Source organism: Trachypithecus francoisi, unplaced genomic scaffold (assembly GCF_009764315.1).
Source record: "Trachypithecus francoisi isolate TF-2019V2 unplaced genomic scaffold, Tfra_2.0 Lachesis_group0, whole genome shotgun sequence".
NCBI classification, from domain to species: Eukaryota; Metazoa; Chordata; class Mammalia; order Primates; family Cercopithecidae; genus Trachypithecus; species Trachypithecus francoisi.
This window is the reverse complement of record NW_022681453.1, coordinates 91,484,767-91,504,466: the sequence shown is the minus strand read 5'-3', so window position 1 is coordinate 91,504,466 and position 19,700 is coordinate 91,484,767. Positions and strand designations below refer to the sequence as shown.

General features: G+C 37.4%; 1 protein-coding gene across 1 annotated transcript in view; it reads left to right on the top strand.

The window, feature by feature from the left end:
• The window catches only part of EPHA6 (EPH receptor A6), a 941,507-nt gene that overhangs the window by 907,134 nt on the left and 14,673 nt on the right, over positions 1–19,700 (top strand). Inside the window, exon 15 of the mRNA XM_033211549.1 lies at positions 5,259–5,408. Within this exon, the coding sequence (XP_033067440.1) occupies positions 5,259–5,408 (150 nt within the window). The remainder of the gene's footprint in view (positions 1–5,258; positions 5,409–19,700) is intronic.

Genomic DNA, 19,700 nt, shown 5'->3' with positions numbered 1-19,700 from the left:
TAAAGTCATCCTCCAGTAAGCATATTAATGCCTTCTTTGTCTGACATCAGTAAGACTCCATATAATAAGCTTTCCAAATAACCAATGGTTACCCATTAAGAGTTAAAAAATAAAAAGGAAGAAAAAGTCAATATCTTGGTTTCAAACCTTTCCAATATACATTATTCATGCTGTTGCCTTCTTAAACAAAGTGTTTAAGTTACTTTACCTCTTGCTTACCACTCATGATCACCACTGTAACCATGAATTATCGGCCAGGGATGTAACCTGAAGTGTGCTTGCTTCCTTTTCTGTCTGTCATCAGGCTGTCTGCTCACACGGTCTTGGTACCAGCTCATATGGCCTATCTCTTTGCAATTTAATGGGAGCTGAGAAATTCTAGGCAAATGTCAAAACTCATTATAGTTTACTATTTTATGGTCATTAATTCAAATCCCTTCATTCTGCAGTTCTGAAATCTAAGACTCTAGAGATTACGCTTTGCCTAAGGTCACACAATGAGCCATAGTCAAGTTGCGTCTTACAATTTGTATTTCAGGAAGAAAAACATTGTTTAGTTAAAATTGCTCTTAAGGATTTTTTAAAGTATTCTTTAGTATAATATATACTCATTAATTGAGTACTATAGAGATAGATTGAGAACATAAGAAAAGTCTACAGACAGATTACTGTCTATTCAAACCCTTTACCTTCAAGATAACCATCAAATCCAGTAAATGAGAAATGGAGAGAGACATTTTAAGTGTTCTTGCTTCTCTACGGAATTTTTCCATTTGGTTCCAGTATTAAGCCTCTGTATCCTTACTACATTTCAATGGATTGGTCTCTCCTCTGAAGATTAGAGGCTTATGTAGTAATACTCAGATGTTAAATGCACCTGTAATGCAACTCCACTCTGGGGATGTAGAGCAGACAAAGATATACAAATATACAGCGCTCCTTGTTCCCTCACCTGCACTTTTTCAGCTACAACTCACTACCTACTTGTTAGACAACAATCTCTGAATATGACCTGGAAAACAGAAAAAACACAAAAGGTTTACTAATAAACATTTCAGTACCCTTCCAGTTTACTTATTTTCTGTTTTTCTTTTGTTCCCTAAGTTATTAAGCTTGCTCTGTAAGAGAAGTATTAGTAAATGAGAAGTCATTTGAGTTACATCCAGTCATTTTGATTAGCATCTTTGGTAACTTTTTTCTCTCTCATAAACATATGGTAAAGCAACATATAATGTTCCAATAAGTGTGATTTCAAATCTAAAGTATTATTTGTTCATTCCTGAAACCTGAAGCAAACATCTGGTGGTTAATGCTTTGAGAAAAAAAGTACCTTAGTGCATTACCTCTGTGTATGATTCAATATCATGGGCAAAAATATGTAGATGAGATCAAGCCACGAAAGTTTAAGTTGATCCATTCGATTAAAAAGGAAAAAGAAAAAACCCAGGTGCTTCTGTGTTTCCTCTAACATAAGGAACGGAGACTATGCAGTAGCCTTAAGGGCTTCTTCCTTTCTGCCTCATCTTGCAATTAGATATAAACTGTATCCAGTATACATCCTCCCATTGGAACAAAAGGTGTGACTGCTTTCCTATCCCTATTCCATGTATGCTCAGAATTATTCTAGTTTATGCATACCATTGGGTTCATATTATCATGCATTTTGTTAATTAGAATTCTATTTCCTACGTTAAACTTATGTCCAATTTTTTCATGTTTTATTTTAAGATGTATTCCAGTTCATAGTTTCCATTTAAAGGCAATAGTTGTTGGCCGAGTGTGGTGGCCTATAATCCCAGCACTTTGGGAGGCCAAGGCACGTGGATCACTTGAGGTCAGGAGTTCAACATGGACCATAACCATGCTGGTCAGCCTGGTCAACATGGTGAAACTCTGTCTCTACTAAAAATACAAAAAAATTATCTGGGCATGGTGTCAGGTGCCTGTAATCCCAGCTACTCGGGAGGCTGAGGCAGGAGAATTTCTTGAACCGGGAGGCAGAAGTTGCTGTGGGCCAAGATCATGCCATTGCACTCCAACCTGGGCAAGAACAGTGAAACTCCATCTCAAAAATAAATAAATAAATAATTTTAAAAAGGCAACAGTAAGGGCCGGGCGCGGTGGCTCAAGCCTGTAATCCCAGCACTTTGGGAGGCCGAGACGGGCGGATCACAAGGTCAGGAGATCGAGACCATCCTGGCTAACACGGTGAAACCCCGTCTCTACTAAAAAAATACAAAAAAAAAAAAAAAAAAAGGCAACAGTTGAAATAAAATTTTAAATAAAGATGCACTGTGCATTTTGTAATGTTGTTCACTTTAACAAAGTATTTTGAAAAAAAGTTTTTTTATAGTGGTAGAGTATTAGTCTGCTAGGGCTTCCGTAACAAAACACCACAGACCAGGTGGCTTAAACAACAGGAGTTTATTTCTCACAGTTCTAGAGACTGGAAGTCCAAGATCAAGGTGCTGACAAGCTTGGCTTCTCGGAAGGCCCCACTCTTCGGCTTACAGATGGCTTCTTCTTGAGAATGGCCTTAAATGGCCTTTTCTCTGTGCCTGCATGCCTCTGATACCTTTTCATCTTCTTATAAGGAAAGGACACAGTCATATTAGATGAGGGCCATACCTTATCAATTTATTTGACCTTGATTACTTCTTTAAAGACCCTATCTCAAAATATAGTTGCAGTGGGGGTTTGGGCTTCAGTGTATGAATTTTAGGGGAACAGAATTCAGTTCATAACAGGGAGCAATGCCATTAATCAAATATTCTGTAATATCTTCCCCTTGAAGAAAAAGTCTTATGAAGGAAAGTGATAAAGTTTTCATTTATATGTGATATCAAATTATTCAAAATATAAATTTATATGTGAATAATTTATATGAAGTATCATTTATAAGTGAATGAGTGAATGAACATAAAATAACCATTGACTTGCTTTTTGGCCTATCTTAATAGAACCCACAACGATTTAGCAAAGGAACAGCCAGACAGGCTAGCAATTCACACTTTGACGTATTGTTTTCTGGAGCAAAGGAAAAGGTCCAGCAGGAGAAATGCCAGATGGGACTGCTGTCCTTGTATGCGTTCTCGAGTCAAATTGACAAATTTGGTCTTTATTTTCTGGAAATGTGGCTTCCATATTGGAAACAAACCTGAATCTTACTCAAATAGTTTCAATATGCAGAGCCACAAGACTGAGGCACTTTAGTCACAAACATACAATAAAACAAGAATACTGTAGTATTGGTGCACAAATACAAGCAGAGGTATTCTTACCCCCTTGTGAAGATCACACCCGGTTTTTAGAACATGACTTTAGGTTCAGTTGGGTCATTTGCCGTGTTCTCATTCCTGAATGCTTTTAGTACTTTGGATGAGGGTAGATAGAGTTAGCAAATAAAAGTGCCCAGTTAAGTTTGAATTGCAGATAAACAATGATTTGGGGTGTTTTTTAAGTATAAACATGTCTCATATAATATTTGGGATGTACTTATACCAAAAAATTCCCATGTGGAACATACTTATAATGAAAAATTATTTGTTATTTGTCTGAAATACAAATTTAACCACGAGTCCCTTATTTTATCTGGCTACCCTACTTTGGGTTCAAGAATGAATTTTCTCCCCTTGCAACTCCCTGCCCCACAACACTCTTAAGCTACTGTCACCAACTTTGTAAATTTAATTTCCTCGTCTTAATTTGGTGCTGCCTTTAACCTTTGCCCCAACGCATGAAAATCTTAGGCTTCAGGCTTCCTTCTATTGGGCTGCTTTGATATGTGGTTACAGAATCCCTGTGCTTAAGTATTACACCTTTACATCATATGATAGCATTAGTATACATAAGGTACCTAATAATACTGTGAGAAATTTCTAAACCTTGAAATTTCTAAGCCCTGGGCTCAGTTTGCTCACTTGTAAAATCAGGGGATTGGATTCAAGGTGTTTTCCCCAAGGTTTCTTCTAACAATTCCATGTTACTAGTCTTTGAAATGAGGGTTCCATTAATGCTCTCCTGTGCCTTGTGAAACCTAAATTGTACCCATTTTGGACTAATCCCTTTTTTTCCGAGTAAGTAGTGTTTACTAAATATTACTAAATAAGGAATGTTTAGATCACTCAATTAGTAGTTTCACCTTTAAAGATATTTAACCTAAATTCCTTAAGGGCCAAAGAACACACTTTTATTTCTTTCCACCCTTACTTGCACCAGGCTTTGCACACAGTAGGTGATCAGATTATGTGATCATGATCATGGACAATGTTGAAACAATCCCTTTGTGGTGGGCTCTGACAGTCAAAAATAATTTTTGTTATGAACCTAAGCCATCTTCACGGTTTAAGACAGCAATCTGGGAGCTGCTCATTGTTCTCTTCCGCCATCTAGTGGCGCTAGGGCTGCTTTCGTCCCCTCAACTCGCAGTTTGGAGCTGCAGGAATTTTAAAGATTGTAAATCAAATGGATGATTTGTTTTATTCTTGTCATTACAGTAAAAAAGGATTTATAGAGTGTTTCAAGATATAAAATGTAATAAATGTTAATAAAATTTAAGTGTAACACAATGGCAGACTTTAATTCTTGAACCTTTAGATTAAATTCATGCAATTTAATTCCTTTAATATGTTAAAATGTTAAGTTGAAATTGAAGAATAAAAATATAAGCTGTATTAAAGTTTTTGAAAGAAAGATGATCCTTTCAAGGTGCGCTTATATACTAGTTAAGAATGTTTTCATATAAAATAAATGTAATCATAGCAGATGTAAAGGAAAGAAAGGGAACGAAATAAAATTCTGATAAGTATTGAATTGGTAGAGAATGTTTCCGTTCTGTATTTAAGCACTTGTCTTCAATTAAGTTAGAGATTATTCTCATTATTATTTATAAATGCAATACAATGTTTAATGAGTGTTGAATATTTAGTTTTAATGTCCTATAATCTGGAACTTTCTTCAAATGGCATTATAGAGGGGTTAATTGTGTGAATCCAAAGTAAAAATAAATTTCTCTAATGAATGAAATAAAATATTTCTGAAGTGTGACTTATTTCCCATTAAAGCTATTTTTACTGAATAATTATAGGAAATATTTCTGACATTTTAACATTATTCTGGCTTTCTTTTGGTTTTAATTTAAAATGCCAGTGCTATTATGAAGTATTTAGATATTTCTAATAAAAAATATTTAATTGGAATACCATTTTGTTTTTAATACATTGATAAGCCAGCTAAGAAATCTCCAATTTGTTTTCCAGGGTGGAAAAATCCCCATCAGGTGGACAGCCCCAGAAGCCATCGCCTACAGAAAATTCTCCTCAGCAAGTGATGCATGGAGCTATGGCATTGTCATGTGGGAGGTCATGTCCTATGGAGAGAGACCTTATTGGGAAATGTCTAACCAAGATGTAAGTGCTACCAATAGTTAAACTGCCATTTTGTGAATGTAAACACATCAGCTTGAGGGGGAAATATACCTTTTGTCCTCACTCAGATTGGCCTTTAACTTCCTGAGAGCTGCTCATGGTCTGTGGCTGAGTTTGAGAAGCTGAGTAACCTTTCACTCTGAGATGTATTTGGTGTCCTCAGGGACAGCCGCCAGGCTGTGCCATGTGAGTGCCTGATCCACATGTTACATCTGAGATTTCCACGCTTGTTCTAATGATGTTTGACTGTGTTTATGCAATAGCCTTGACCTACAAGTGAGAGAAAAGAAAGAGTAATGTTCACTTTTCATTTCTTCCTTAGGACATTTCAATGCACCACTGTAAAGAGCAAATTAATTTAGACTAGATATGACTTAGAGGGAAAAAAGTGAATGCTTTCAGGCAATGCATTGTCAAGATATGCCATCTAGTACGGTTCTTTTGAGATACATGACCCCTGTTGCAAATTGTTTTGTTTCTACTTTATCTATAAAACTACCTTGGTGGTTGATACTATAATATTATAGAACAGGAGAATTCACACATTTAACCCCTGTGACCTATCCACAGCGATAGAGATAGTATTCAAAAGATACAGGTACTCTTACAATGCATGTAAATGTACTGTCAGAGCTGACATGATATTTTAAGTTCTCACTTTCTCATCTCAAAATTCAGGCTTCGTCTACTCACCTGTTCTTCTCAAAGTATATGATGGTTTCTGATACAATGGTAATGAGAAATCACCTCTAATGTGATTCTGAATGTTCATAGGTGAAAACAAAGACTATGTAACTATAGATAATCTCTAAACACTATCGCCACATCTCATTTGCCAGTTTTAACACAACTTAAGCAACCCACACACACCTCCACACCTCACACCGTCCAATCTCAAATTGTCCAAGTATCTTAAGGACTTAATTACAGAGAAAATGTATCCTTTTCTAATGTCAGGCATAGATAAGATTGGATTTTGGTTGGCTGGCGATAGCTAGTGTTTCTCCCTGCCATATGGTACTGCTTTTGAAACTGACTCCTTAGTACTGTGGGTGTCTACTGACTCTGTGGAAAATGCTAAGTCCAGAAGCCAACATAGCAGCAGGTTTGAGGCCAAACACACTGCTCAGTCGTTGTTCTCCAAAGCACATCAAACTGCAAAGCCAGTGTGGCTGGGCCCTGCAGAGCATTTGCCCTTAAGGACAAAGTGCACCGTAACCAGCAACCTTTGCTCCACGCCCCCAACACTTAGACTTTTTGGATCTGTGTCATTTGCCTACAGTCTACTATTCATCAGGGAATCTTATTTGAAGAACCCCTTTGCTCTTTCCTTTGCTCTTCAAAGCCACTGGGCTTTGTTTGGGGCTGTTCCTGACTGCTTTTCCAGTTTTTCCTAAAACTGAATTCCAGAGGCATAAACTTGTTCCTTCACTTTCAAAAGGAACCCATGTTTTGGGATTTTGTTTGTTTGTTTTGTTTTGCTTTTAATCAGTTACCTTAGGTAGTAAAAGCCCTGGTTTCAGTCACCATAGTTCCTCTTCTGCCCGAAACTCAAGATAATGCTTGCTTGCTTGTCCTATTTTAACACAACTAAAATAGGCCATTCAAGCAAATGCCCAGAATAAAAAGTCCTCCTACAGATGAGTTACAGTCTTCAATGCACAGAAGAGGCTGCACCTCAAGTAACCTCCCTAACTGCTATTCTGTTTAGTTATTGTCTTAACCAGTTCCCAGAAGACTTAAAAATTTTTAAATTTCTAATTCAGAGTGCCCCAAACTTTACTAATATACTGGTATCAGTAAGAAGTTCTTGAGCATCCATAGATGGCATATGTTTATTTATTTGCAGATTACATACAAGTACTACTGTACTAATATATTCATTTAAAACTATTTAGTGAATGCCTTCTCCATTCTAGGAACTAGGCTTTCACCACAGAACAAACACTATATTTGGAAGGGACTGTAAAGATTATCTAGTCCAATCCCTTTATTGGTCATGAAACTGAGGCATAGAGAAGTGACATGTTTCCTTAAAATCTCATAGTGGTGACTTATTAATGCTCTTAGAAAATAATTCCAATAAACTTCTAGAATAGGCCATGGGCAAGGAGAAGAGGAATAATTGTATCTTTCATGTTGGTTTTGTTTACAGTCCATGTAGCTCCTCACACAGGGCCAGTGGCTTCTTGCCCTCATGGAGCTTACTTTCTAATGGGAGGGAGACAGACTATAAACAAAATCAATAGGAGACATAGTATATAACATGACAATCACTGCTATGGGGGAAAAAAGCAAGAGAAGAGAATAAGAATTGGGGTGTTGATTTAAATATATATATTGCAAAATGTATTCATAAAAGTCATTGTTTATGGTCATAAAGGTCATAATCATTCTTATTAGACATTCATAAACATTCTTATAACAGGAGGATACAAATAAATATAAAGAGCAGTTCTATGATTTTTCCTGCCCCCCAGATTTTTCTTTTCTTTTTTTTTTTTTTGAGACAGAGTCTCACTTTGTTGCCCAGGCTGGAGTGCAGTGGCGCAATCTCGGCTCACTGCAAGCTCCGCCTCCCAGGTTCACGCCATTCTCCTGCCTCAGCCTCGAAGTAGGTGGGACTACAGGCGCCGCCACCACGCTCGGCTAATTTTTGTGTGTGTTCTTGGTAGAGACAGGGTTTCACCATGTTGGCCAGGAGGGTCTCGATCTCTTGATCTCATGATCTGTCCACCTCGGCCTCCCAAAGTGCTGGGATTACAGGCGTGAGCCACCGCGCCCGGCCCCTGTCCCCCAGATTATGGCACCACCCATTTAGTAACCATGGTCACGGTTATGTGAACTATAACTCAACCATGAAAGACACTTAACTTTAAAAGTGCCTCACTTTCAATAAATACAAGAAAGGGGTTACATGATTTTTAATGTCCACTTTAACAGTAACATGCTATGATTTTATAATCTCTGAAGAAATCATTGTTATATTTTTCTCAGCAAATGGAATAAGGAATGATTCATAATATTCTTTTCTGATGTTTAGGACTTTCCTGAATCTCTGCAGAGGTGCCAAGAATTAGATAGGATGTCCACAAAACAGAGGGACAAATGAAGATGCCAGACCACAAGACAGATTTTTTAGGAGAGCAGCTTTTGCCCGAATGTGTAGTTTTCAACATAGACCACCATGTAAATTGCTCTTAATAATTGTAGCCTAAAGTAGTCCAAACCTTGTTGTCCCCCCTTCCTTTCCTGAATCTTGCCCAAAAGTTTGCCCAGCCATTCTGGCCATGTATATTGGTGATCTGTGTCCAAGATGACCATTTAGAGAGTGACTTTTGTCTATTAAACCTCATTTGGCCACAGAGGCTCTATCTGGAACTGGGAGAAGATGCTGCAGCCAGGAATAGAGTTCCAACATTAAGCTCATTCTCATTCGTTCAGGATTGCCAATGCTCACAGCACAAGGCTGAACTCTTCCTCCACCCAGAGCTTGGTGGTTTTTCCACCAAGTAGGGTTTAAGCTGTTGTATTGTCATGGTCTTGACGTGCATTACCAAAGAATATCCAAGCAAGAATCTGGGAAAGGGAGAAAAAAGAGGATGGAGGCCTGGGGGGTGAAAAAAAGAAACCCAAACCTTGAGGTCCTCACATCAATCCAAGACTACAGGAAAATAGTAAGAGCTAAAATCTTTTATGTATCTTGCGAATATTTTTTTTTTTTTTTTTTTTTTTTTTTTTGAGACGGAGTCTCGCTCTGTAGCCCAGGCTGGAGTGCAGTGGCCGGATCTCAGCTCACTGCAAGCTCCGCCTCCCGGGTTTACGCCATTCTCCTGCCTCAGCCTCCCAAGTAGCTGGGACTACAGGCGCCCGCCAACTCGCCCGGCTAGTTTTTTGTATTTTTTAGTAGAGACGGGGTTTCGCCGTGTTAGCTAGGTTGGTCTCGATCTCCTGACCTCGCGATCCACCCATCTCGGCCTCCCAAAGTGCTGGGATTACAGGCTTGAGCCACCGCGCCCGGCCGCGAATATTTTTTTGCTGCTGCAGTAAAGAGAGTTGAAATTCTGTTTAGCTTCACATATTGGAAGTCAGCATAACTGTGACAGATCCTGTAACCAGGATTTTGTTTGGAAGCAGAAATAGCTTAATCAAAAACTTCCCAGCTGCTCTCTCCAAATACTGGCTATTCCCTATCTGTCCTGCATTTCTCATTTATTTGATCAAAATATGGTATTATGTTTGACTTTTTCCAAGCAAGGCCTACTTTAAATGAAAATGTGATAGACAATACAAATTTGACTATGTTCTGTGAGAATATTTTATATTCTTACTACAATTTAGTGAGTTTAACAAAGCTATTCATACAGATCAAATGGAATATTACCATGCTTTATGATTTTAAATTAGTTTAAGAAATTTCAGATTGTTTTTATGAGTTTCTCCGTTCTGCAGACTGTTGTATATTTTATTACAATGAGCAATTCTGAGTCTGCAGAATCCGTTTTAGTGAATAATATAATGAGTTTCCCAAAGGTCAGTGGTATTATACTTTAGGGAAAGGAAATGAGAAAAAAAGAGTACACAGAACTAGTCCATAAAAGACCTAACAAAATATAACAGCAGGTGCCATCTGCTTAGCCATTCAGCAATTACTTACTAAGCATGCGCCAGTCATTAGACCAAATGTGCATGTGGGTGGGGATGGGTAATTAGAAAATCCAGTTCTCAGTAGGTCAAGTATAGTAGCTCACACATATAATCAATGCTTTGGTAGGCTGAGGTGGGAAGATCACTTCCCAGGAGTTCCAGACCAGTGCGGGAAACATAGCGAGACCCTGTCTCTAAAAATTTGGAAAAAATTAGCTGGGTGTGGTGGCGCACACCTACTGTCATAGCTACTCAGAAGGCTTGAGCCCAGGAGTTCTAGGTGACAGTGAGCCATGATGTGCCACTGTACTCCAGCCTGGTGACAGAGTGAAGTCCCGTATCTTAAAAAAAAAAAAAAAAAAAGAGAGAGAGAGAGAGAGAGAAAGAAAATGCAGTTTTCACTCTCAAAGAACCCACTATGTAGGTAAAGAGATAAAATTCTGGTATTTTTAAGTCTATCCCCACCACCAAATAGAATGTAGACTCATTAAGGATAGATTCTGTGCCTTCTACTTTTTTTTTTTTAATGGAAACAATACTGTGTGAAAATACAGTTATTGTTTGATACATATATATGCCAAGAAAGCATAGCATGCAGACTCTATTTTTCAGGGTTCTTTTGATTATAAATGAAGGAAACCTAACCCAAAGTAACATAAACAAAAATTAGGAAAGTTTTTCATCATGAAACTAGGAAGGTGGTCCAGCATTGCTCAATCCAGAGAGAGGCTCATGCAGGATTTTTAGTGCGTCGCTAGGGGCATTGACTTCATTCTCTCCTACTGCTAAGTTCTTCACTGTCTGCTTCTTTACACTCCAGGGCTCAGTATTCCGGCTTTGCAACCCCAGCAAAATGAGACCTTTTTTCTGTGAAAATTCATACACCAATCCCAGAGGAGACTCTGGCTGGCTTTGTTAGGACCTTGCCCAACACTAAAACAAAACCATGTCAGGGAAATGGATACTATGATTGCCCCAGCTACGTTTATATGCCAGTCTGTGGATTCAGAGGTAGTCGGAGCACTGTAACTGGCAGTTTCCCCATAATTACCTAGAGTGAGGGAGGAATTCCCCAAAGCAATGCAGTTGTGCTATCAGAAGGTGTATATTACTTTTTTGATATACATCATTTTCAAGAGCAACTTTATTTACTTCAGTATCAAGTGACAGCAAAATATTAACATTGTGAATCACTGTATTCTAATGAGGCAGCAGATTATATTGAAAAGACCAGTCGGGCTTTAGAACAAGATCTCTCAACCTTAGCACTATTAACATTTGGGGCCAGATAATTCTTTGCAGATAAATATGTTACATGCTTTGCAGCACATTTAGCAGCATACTCAGCCACTAAGAAGCAGGTGCCAGTAAAACCCTCCCAAGCTGTGACAACAAAAAATGTCCCAGATGTTGTCCAGTCATCAACGTAAGATGGAGGGAAAAATCGCCCCCAGTTAAGAGCCACTGCTTTCTAGCTAGAAAGATCTGGGTTCAAATCCCAGATCCACAATTCACTAGCCATATAATCTTAGGCAAGTTGTTAAAGCTTTCTGAGATACTGGGTATAATGAGTTTCAAAATACCCAGCTCTGGAATTTGAAAGAATTAGAGATAATATGTGTAAAGTATCTGGTACATAGGTGTTTAATCAATGGTAATAATAGCTTACATTTTCTGGACGTACTATGAGCCAAGTATTTTATATTATTAGCTCACTTAATTTTCAAGATTTTTCTCTGATGTAGGTAACCATTATTACTCCCATTTCTAGATAAGATAACTGAGGCTTAGAGAGTACAAGTGGCTTACCCATGGTTACATAGCTGGTTAGTGATAACACAAAAGTTCAGGCCCCCTGCTTACTCCAAAATGCATGCTTTTACCCATTAAGCTCTATTGTGGAAGTCTAATTTTCAAAGGAGTCTTCATATCACAGTTCTACAAAATGAGATCAAAGCACATTTAATTATGCTTGCTACTCTATCACAAGGGTAGTATTTTTATTGTTTCCTATTAGCAAAAGAATGTGGATTGACTACCAGTTGTTTGGAAATATAAATATTTTCCACAGGATTTTTGTCTTGATGTTAAAAATGTATAAAATGTACCATACTACTATTGTATTTCTTAAAAATATTTAAGGCAGTAGCTTAAAATCAAATTTTAAAGATTGACATATTTAGCCTATTACCAGAAACATTTCACAAGTACCTTGAAAGTGTGTAGTCCCTTGCTGTTTTCTAGCATATGAAGATTTTTTTTCTTTTTTATAAGGTATTTCAGGGTAATGTTTTATGTTATTTTCTTCCAAGTTCAAAATAATTATTATTTACTACATAATGGAAGTGCACTGTAATGCTGGAGTTACACATGCTCCAAAGATGATACCAAGGGCACTGCGGTTCTTCCCTCCAACACTTACACCACGTAATGTACTTAACAGAAGAAAATGGAAGCAAAACATGAACAGCAGGCAACATTAAATAACCAAATCCCCACAGAGCTCATATGTAGAGAAAAAAGTAGCGACACTTAAATGAGAGGTGACTTAGCTCAAGCTAATGACCTAAATGTAAGATTGGAGTCTTGGGTTTTGTTTTGTTTTGTTTCTTTCCCCCGACATGATGCTGTTAAAAAATAAAAATCACCTTGAAGCAGTTTGAAGCCCAAATGCCTCCTGGGTATGGTATCATTTAGGCATATGCTAGCTACCAAACTAGTTCAGTTTCCCAAAAAGAGAACTGCTATCAGGGAGCATCTCATTTGAGGTTTACTAGGAAACAGGATGCTTCTCGGTGTTTTAGTTTTCATTTATGTTTCCCTCCTTGCTTTTCAAATGCTTTTAAATAATAATGAGTTTTGCTTTAGATTGCTTTCTGAAACTTACCTGAGGGGGAACAATATGGAGTTTGTCATTAGAATTTTATTTTTATAGGTGATGTGATTGGAAACAACCTTTTGATCTTAGCTGAATTGATTAGTTTTTTCCAAATTTAAGAAGGAAGAAAATAACCTTTTACTGTACTTCCTGTTTGTCCTCATAATTCTATAACCTTTCTCAATTATGGGTCAGTACTTCAGGCAAGAATGGTGGATATGTAGAATCCACTTACCTGAAATGCAGCATGATTTTATGACTCGGAGAGTCCAGTCATTTCCAATTTTTGTCTCTGATTAGATTTTCCAAATTCTACTTTATTATGTAATGGTCCTTGTGTAATGATCTGTGTAAGACACTACAGTAAATTGCTAAAAGCCCATTTATATTATTTCAACCTTCCATATTACAGAAAACTTTTTACATTTATTTGAATATGTATTCTACCAAAGGAATTTTCAAAAAGGCCTTCCTTTTCCTAACTTTTCAGTAATTCCTACTGTTGGTAAATAGGCTATCGCAGTATTTTAATTAAATACATACTAATCACATGAGTATGATGTACATCTGCTATAGAGGCAAGAATAATAGGGAATATTATGAGATGTAATCAATCATAAACAATTCGAATAAGTTTCAAGGAGAAGAAACCAGTAACCAATATGGTACTTCCACAGTATAACTTTCAAGGGAAAATTTTTTTAACTGAATGACCACAAAACTAGAACATGTGTACATGCCAGCAATATTTTCATAAATAATTAATTATGCCTTTAATTTCTATTTGGAAGAAATGTGTTTACTAGCTTTAGATCCTATGATTTTTATTCATTTTCATACTCTTTGGAGCCTTTACAAAGAGGGCATTTTCAAATTCCCTTTTTCTTTGTAGTCATAATCTAGTTTTCCCTAGCTTTCGGAGATTTTTAGTGGAACCAGGAAATGTATTATTTAGAGTTGTCTACTATTTTTCTAAAATCAAAATGATCCACCAGTGAAGAAATCTCGTTTTTTTCCCAGATAGTGCTTGGGAAATGGCCCTAAGTCTTAAAAACATCAGCTTCTTAAAGAAAAAAATAGTCTCAGAAAAGTAGATTTGGAATGTGTCCTTGTATTTTCAAAAATGTGATTTGTTGTCTAGGAACTGGCATAGTAAGAAACACTGTGGTACCCCAAATCTTCCTAGCTTTACTTTATGAGGATATACTCTGGTTCTGTCTGTATTTTTGTCTCAGCATAGAGGTCCATCTAAGTACTTGGAACTCTGTGAGAAATATTCCTTAGAATGGAGACCAAATCCAGAATTAAATTTACAGAAACTCCAGATCTAGAGATGTTACCCAGTTTTCTACAGACTAAATCTTTGGTTTCAATGACCAGAAACATTGATTTTTGAGGTGAAAGGTACTATTGCAAACAGAATCCAGTCCTCTTTTCTTTGTCAATGAAGAGTCAGAGACAATGAAGAGTCAGAGATTGTGAGGAGGCCTCACAATCATGGTAGAACACAAAAAAGGAGTAAAGGCATGTCTTACATGGTGGCAGGCAAGAGAGTATGTGCAGGGGAACTGCCCTTTATAAAACCATCAGATCTCATGGGACTTATTCACCATCACAAGAACAGCATGGGAAAAACACACCCCCATAATTCAATTACCTGCCACTGGGTTCCTCCCATGACGTGTGGGGATTGTTGGAGCTACCATACAAGGTGAGATTTGGGTGGGGACACAGTCAAGCCATATCAGAAAGTATAAAATTACAAGTGTTATTTACTTACAACCACTTTTCTTCTGCCTTTCTTCTTTTCCTTCTCTCTCTCTCTCTTTTTTTTTTTTTTTTTTTTTTTGGCTCATGTTGACACAATCTTTATATTGCACACCAGGAAAATACATTGCCAGTGTTTTCAGTGTTACTGTAATATGAATATAAATTTCCTAATCTGTATAAATAATCGTTATCACAAAAAGTAAGTATAGACTGTGACTGTCTGCTTTGCAATCCCCCTTCTACCTGAAATTATAGGTTTTCCACAGAGATGTGAAAAATATTTAGAAGGAAGATAAAAATAAAATCATTTCACATTCCATTTTCTAGTGTACACTTCATCCCTTGTTAAATTTTGAGACAGTTTCTTTTTAAAAGACTGTATAAATAACTAAATTCAATGTGCCTCTCTTTTGGCGATACCTAGCAGCCTTATAACGTAAAAATGTGATATCCTGCAGAGTCTAAGCAGTCCTTGCTCAATAGTACTGTTCAGAGATGTCTCAATATCTTCTTATTGACTGTCTAATACTTGTTTTCCTTAATATAAGATGTGCATTGCCTTCTTTGATTCAGAAACCATCCAGAAAATTGGAAAACTCATCAGATTCAGCAAGAGCAGAACAGCCTGCTATGTGCCCCAACTGAGCCTTCTGTTGATTCTAGGTTGTTAAAAATTGTGATGTCAATGACAAGAAACCGGTATGATCTATTTAGAATAAGCAGCCAGGTTTAAGATAGTAATTTCTGGCAGAATCTAATTCCTTCTAACTTTTCATAAAAATTATCATTGCAGTCATTTTCATATTTTTTCACATTATTTTAATTTTCTTCTTACATTTTAAAATAAGGGTATAACCTTGTATAACTCTTCTCCCAAAGGATGACAGCCTACAAATATCATAAAACCAAACTGTTACAAAATTCTCTCTAGTTAATTACCACCCTTTCGTATCCTAAAACAACAAACCTCAATTAGTCTTTTAGACAAAGCACCCCATATGCTGCTCCCTGTCAGTCCTTAATTAGGGAATCAGAATATACTTCTAAAGCAAAACTTTCCACAAAGGAAATGTTTATGAAGATAAAGGTTAATATAGGATTTCTCAAGCTTCTCTGAAAATTCAGCTTTCATAAATCACGTATGTCAATTGGCACTCCATTCTTTGACTTCACAAGGCATTGTGCTAGATGCTGGGAACACATGGAACAAAGAAACAGTCACTGCTCTGGAGGAGCTCAGTGCCCCCAAGCTGAGAGACTACAAATGTTTTGTACTGGCTGGAGCCAAGGGTAAAACGGCACACAGCAAAGGTGAGGACTGAGAGCCAGGCACATGGTGAGCCATTGCAGAAATTCAGATGTGGGAGGAACATGATCACAGGTCTACTTCAGTAGGATTGCTTTCATTGCATCGTGGGGGATGATTGGTGGAGGAAAAGGAGAAGCAAGGAGACCACTGGGGAGGCCTTTGCAGTGATCAAAATGGGAAATAAATCATTTGAAGACAGAATGAAAAATGGAACAGATTTAAATTTTATGAAGGCAGCAGAATCAGCATGAGTTAATTTTGAGCAACAGGAAAGGCAGAGGCCCAGATGACTCCCTGACCGCTAACTTGAATCACTAGAAGAATGGCAGTACCCTTCCTAAAGGACAAAAATCCCAAAGGAAGAGTGAGTTTAGTTTTGCACAAAATAAATCCAAGATACCTTTATGAAGTGATATATCCTATAGGTGATAAATATAGAAATCTGGAGAGAAAGCTGAGCTAGAGCTGCAGACATGGAGGTCATAAGCAGATAGGTGATAGTGAAAGCATGGAGTACATAAGTCACACAAAGACACCTCAAGGTCTAATTCTGGGGGAATGAGTCAGAGATGTGGTGCAAGACTCAGGACAGATTTTCTCTACCACTACTATGATCGAGAGGCTATCATGATGATAATATTAATCTATTATTCATGAAATTACTTGCTATGTGATATTGACCCAATCTTTTAATCAGTTTGAGCTTTGGTTTTCTTACCTATAAGATGTGTACAATCATACTCAAATAATAAAGTATTTTGAGACCTAAATTAGGTAAACTGTGTTAAAACACCTAGCTCTGAACTTGACACAAAATAAACTCTCAAAGGTATATATGTTGAATCTGAAACCAGAAAGCTCATAGAAAATTGAACTCATCATCACTCCAGTCCCAGAACTGCTTCTTCTCCTCTGTCCTCTCTCTTTACCAGCTGACCAAGCCAAAATTCTAGAAGTTGTCTGTCTCCTCCCTCTACTTGTCACATCTAATCTCAGCCCAGTTCTGTCAAATCAGTTCACTTCTTGAACACCACAGCCATTGCTTCCACTAAGGCCTGGACCACTGCAAAGCTCCTTCCTGGATCCTTCGACTCCCCAGTGCACTCTCCGCACTGCAGCCACAGTGAGCTTTTCTAAATGGGAAATCTAACAAAATTTACTTTCTAAAATCCTTTTCCCCTTTGCATGAAGTCTAAGTTTATATCATGCCAAATCCTTCGTGATCTCAAGAAACATAATTTTATGTAACCTCTCAACCTCAAAACTCACCATTCCTCTCTTTGAAGACTATTCTAGCCACCTAAATCTACTTGCATTCTAGATCACATCTCCTTTCCTCAACCTGCCCACTTGGCCCTCCACCCTTTCACACACCCCTTTAAGGTCCAGTCACCTCCTGCGAGAAGTCTTCCTGAGGCTGGGTTAGGTACCTCTCCTACATGCTCCCAGAACAGCTTGTTCTATGTGGCACTTCTCATATTCATGGTCCCTGGTCACGCTCAATAGATAATACATTTCTTAAAGACAGAGATATACCTGACTTGTTACGTTATCCCTTGAACACAGAATGGTCAATAGTACATATTAAGTGTTTAATATCTATCCGTTTGGATGAATAAATCTAAAAATCTGTTAGAAAGATACATCTTTTAAGCAATTTTGTGAATTACTTTAAAAAATATAAATTTCTTATCTGACTACCTTTGAAGACAATTTTCAGATGTGTGATCTCGGGCAAGTTAAACCTCTCTTTATGATTATTTGTCTGTAAAATGGAAGTAACAATTATAACTACCTCATAAAGTTATTGTGAGGATTAAAAGAGTTAATACATGAACATCGTTTAGAACTGGCCTTGAAAGTACTCAAGAGATCTCAGCAATTGCTAATAATCTGTTTTTATCACATCACTATTGCTTTATTGTTACTCTTTTCCTATGAGATGGGTCCCTTTGTGTTTGGCACCTGTCATGAGCCAGGGCTCAAGACAGATTTTGCAAGGTTGTAAGTTAAAGAATTGAGGAAATTTAAAAGCCAGAGGTCAGCAAGAAGAAAAGTCATGAGTCTTCTGATCCTCCCACTGTCCCCACAGAGACGCCGGGACCACATGCTCTACTGGATGCATTGTGGGTAAAATTTCCAGGCAAAGGAACCTACCTGCTCGTCACTCTTACAAGGCATGCATGAGAGCAACTTTGTCAAGAGGCGTAAGCAACCTGCTTAATACTAAGCATTCTAGATTTGGATGCCAACCGTCTACAGGAGTCATCTGAAGCTAAGGACCTGGGGCCAATGGAAAATAGTAACCCTCTGGATAGGAGGCAGAAGCCACCAGTCTTACAGGAAGCTAGGTTTTGGTCAAGTACCTACCTCTTAGAGAAGAGCAAGCTTACAGTCTCATCTGGCTTCTTATCCAGGACACCCAGAGTGAGATTATGAAATCGTTTTTGGACAAGTCTGCTTGACACAGCAGTTTTTAAATCAACACTTCCTTCAGAGAGGATTTCAAATGCTGTCATGTTTATACTTTGAATCTGTTTTGAATAGGTTGAGACACTAAGTTTTCCAAGAATCTGCTCCTCTATCAAGACAAATCCAAATATTTCTTCTAATAGCATTTGTTTAGGTCAATAATATTTATTAATGTGTCAGGCAATGTACTAAACGATGAGCACAGAAAATTTAGAGGTACAATTCCTGCTTTCCAGTATGTACAGCCTCAGATGACAGGCAGATAAAAAATTACACTACAATGTCATGGATGCAATTGTAGATACATGCACAAGACTCAGAGGCATTAAGAAATGACTCTATTTGTTGGAGATTATATTTTGCAAACTATGAAATAAATAATTTTTGTTTACCTAGAATATTAAACTTAGGATCCAAGTAACAACATTGAAGTCCAAATAGCAGATGCCATGACAAAAGAAAGCATGGTAATCACCACTAAAATTGTATTGGGTGATAAGAAATTGGAGAGGAACATGTTATATCATGAGAACTAAAAAGCATTTCTGGGGAGCGATCAGAGGAAAATGTTGTAAGTTAAAAGGAATTTAGTTCAAATTTCAACCCTGCCACTTACTAGCTATGTGAATTTAGGCAAGTTTCCTTATTCCTCTGAGTCTAAATTGTCTCATTTAAGAAATGGGGATAATAATATCTACCATATGAGCTATTTTAAGCAGTAAATGAATAAAAATATGCAAAGCACATAGCACATGGTAGATAATAAAGGGAGCTATTTTTTTCCTAAGAATATAACCTCACTTGTCACCTATTTTATTCCATGCATTTATCATTAGATAACTGGAAAACTGACTATCAAGCACTCCTAGAGTGGGATTTCAGCACTGTTTTATAACGGAATTCTATCCTATTTTTCTCAGTTACTTCTCTGAGCTATACGCAATAGTTTTGATGCATTGCAAGTGTTTTACACACATCCTGCTTTAATAAAACGTGTAACAAAATCTTAAAATCCAAGCCTAGTTGGTAGTAAAAGTGGTCAGAAAACAGATGAGAAAAATCCTGTTCAATAACAAAATATAAAATGAATAGAAAAATGTAGTATACTGACAGGCTAAAGTGGTCTGGTCAAAAAGACAATGATGGGATTATGAGAAATTCCCTGTTACTAAAAAGCTAAAACTTCGCAGTTAAGAGG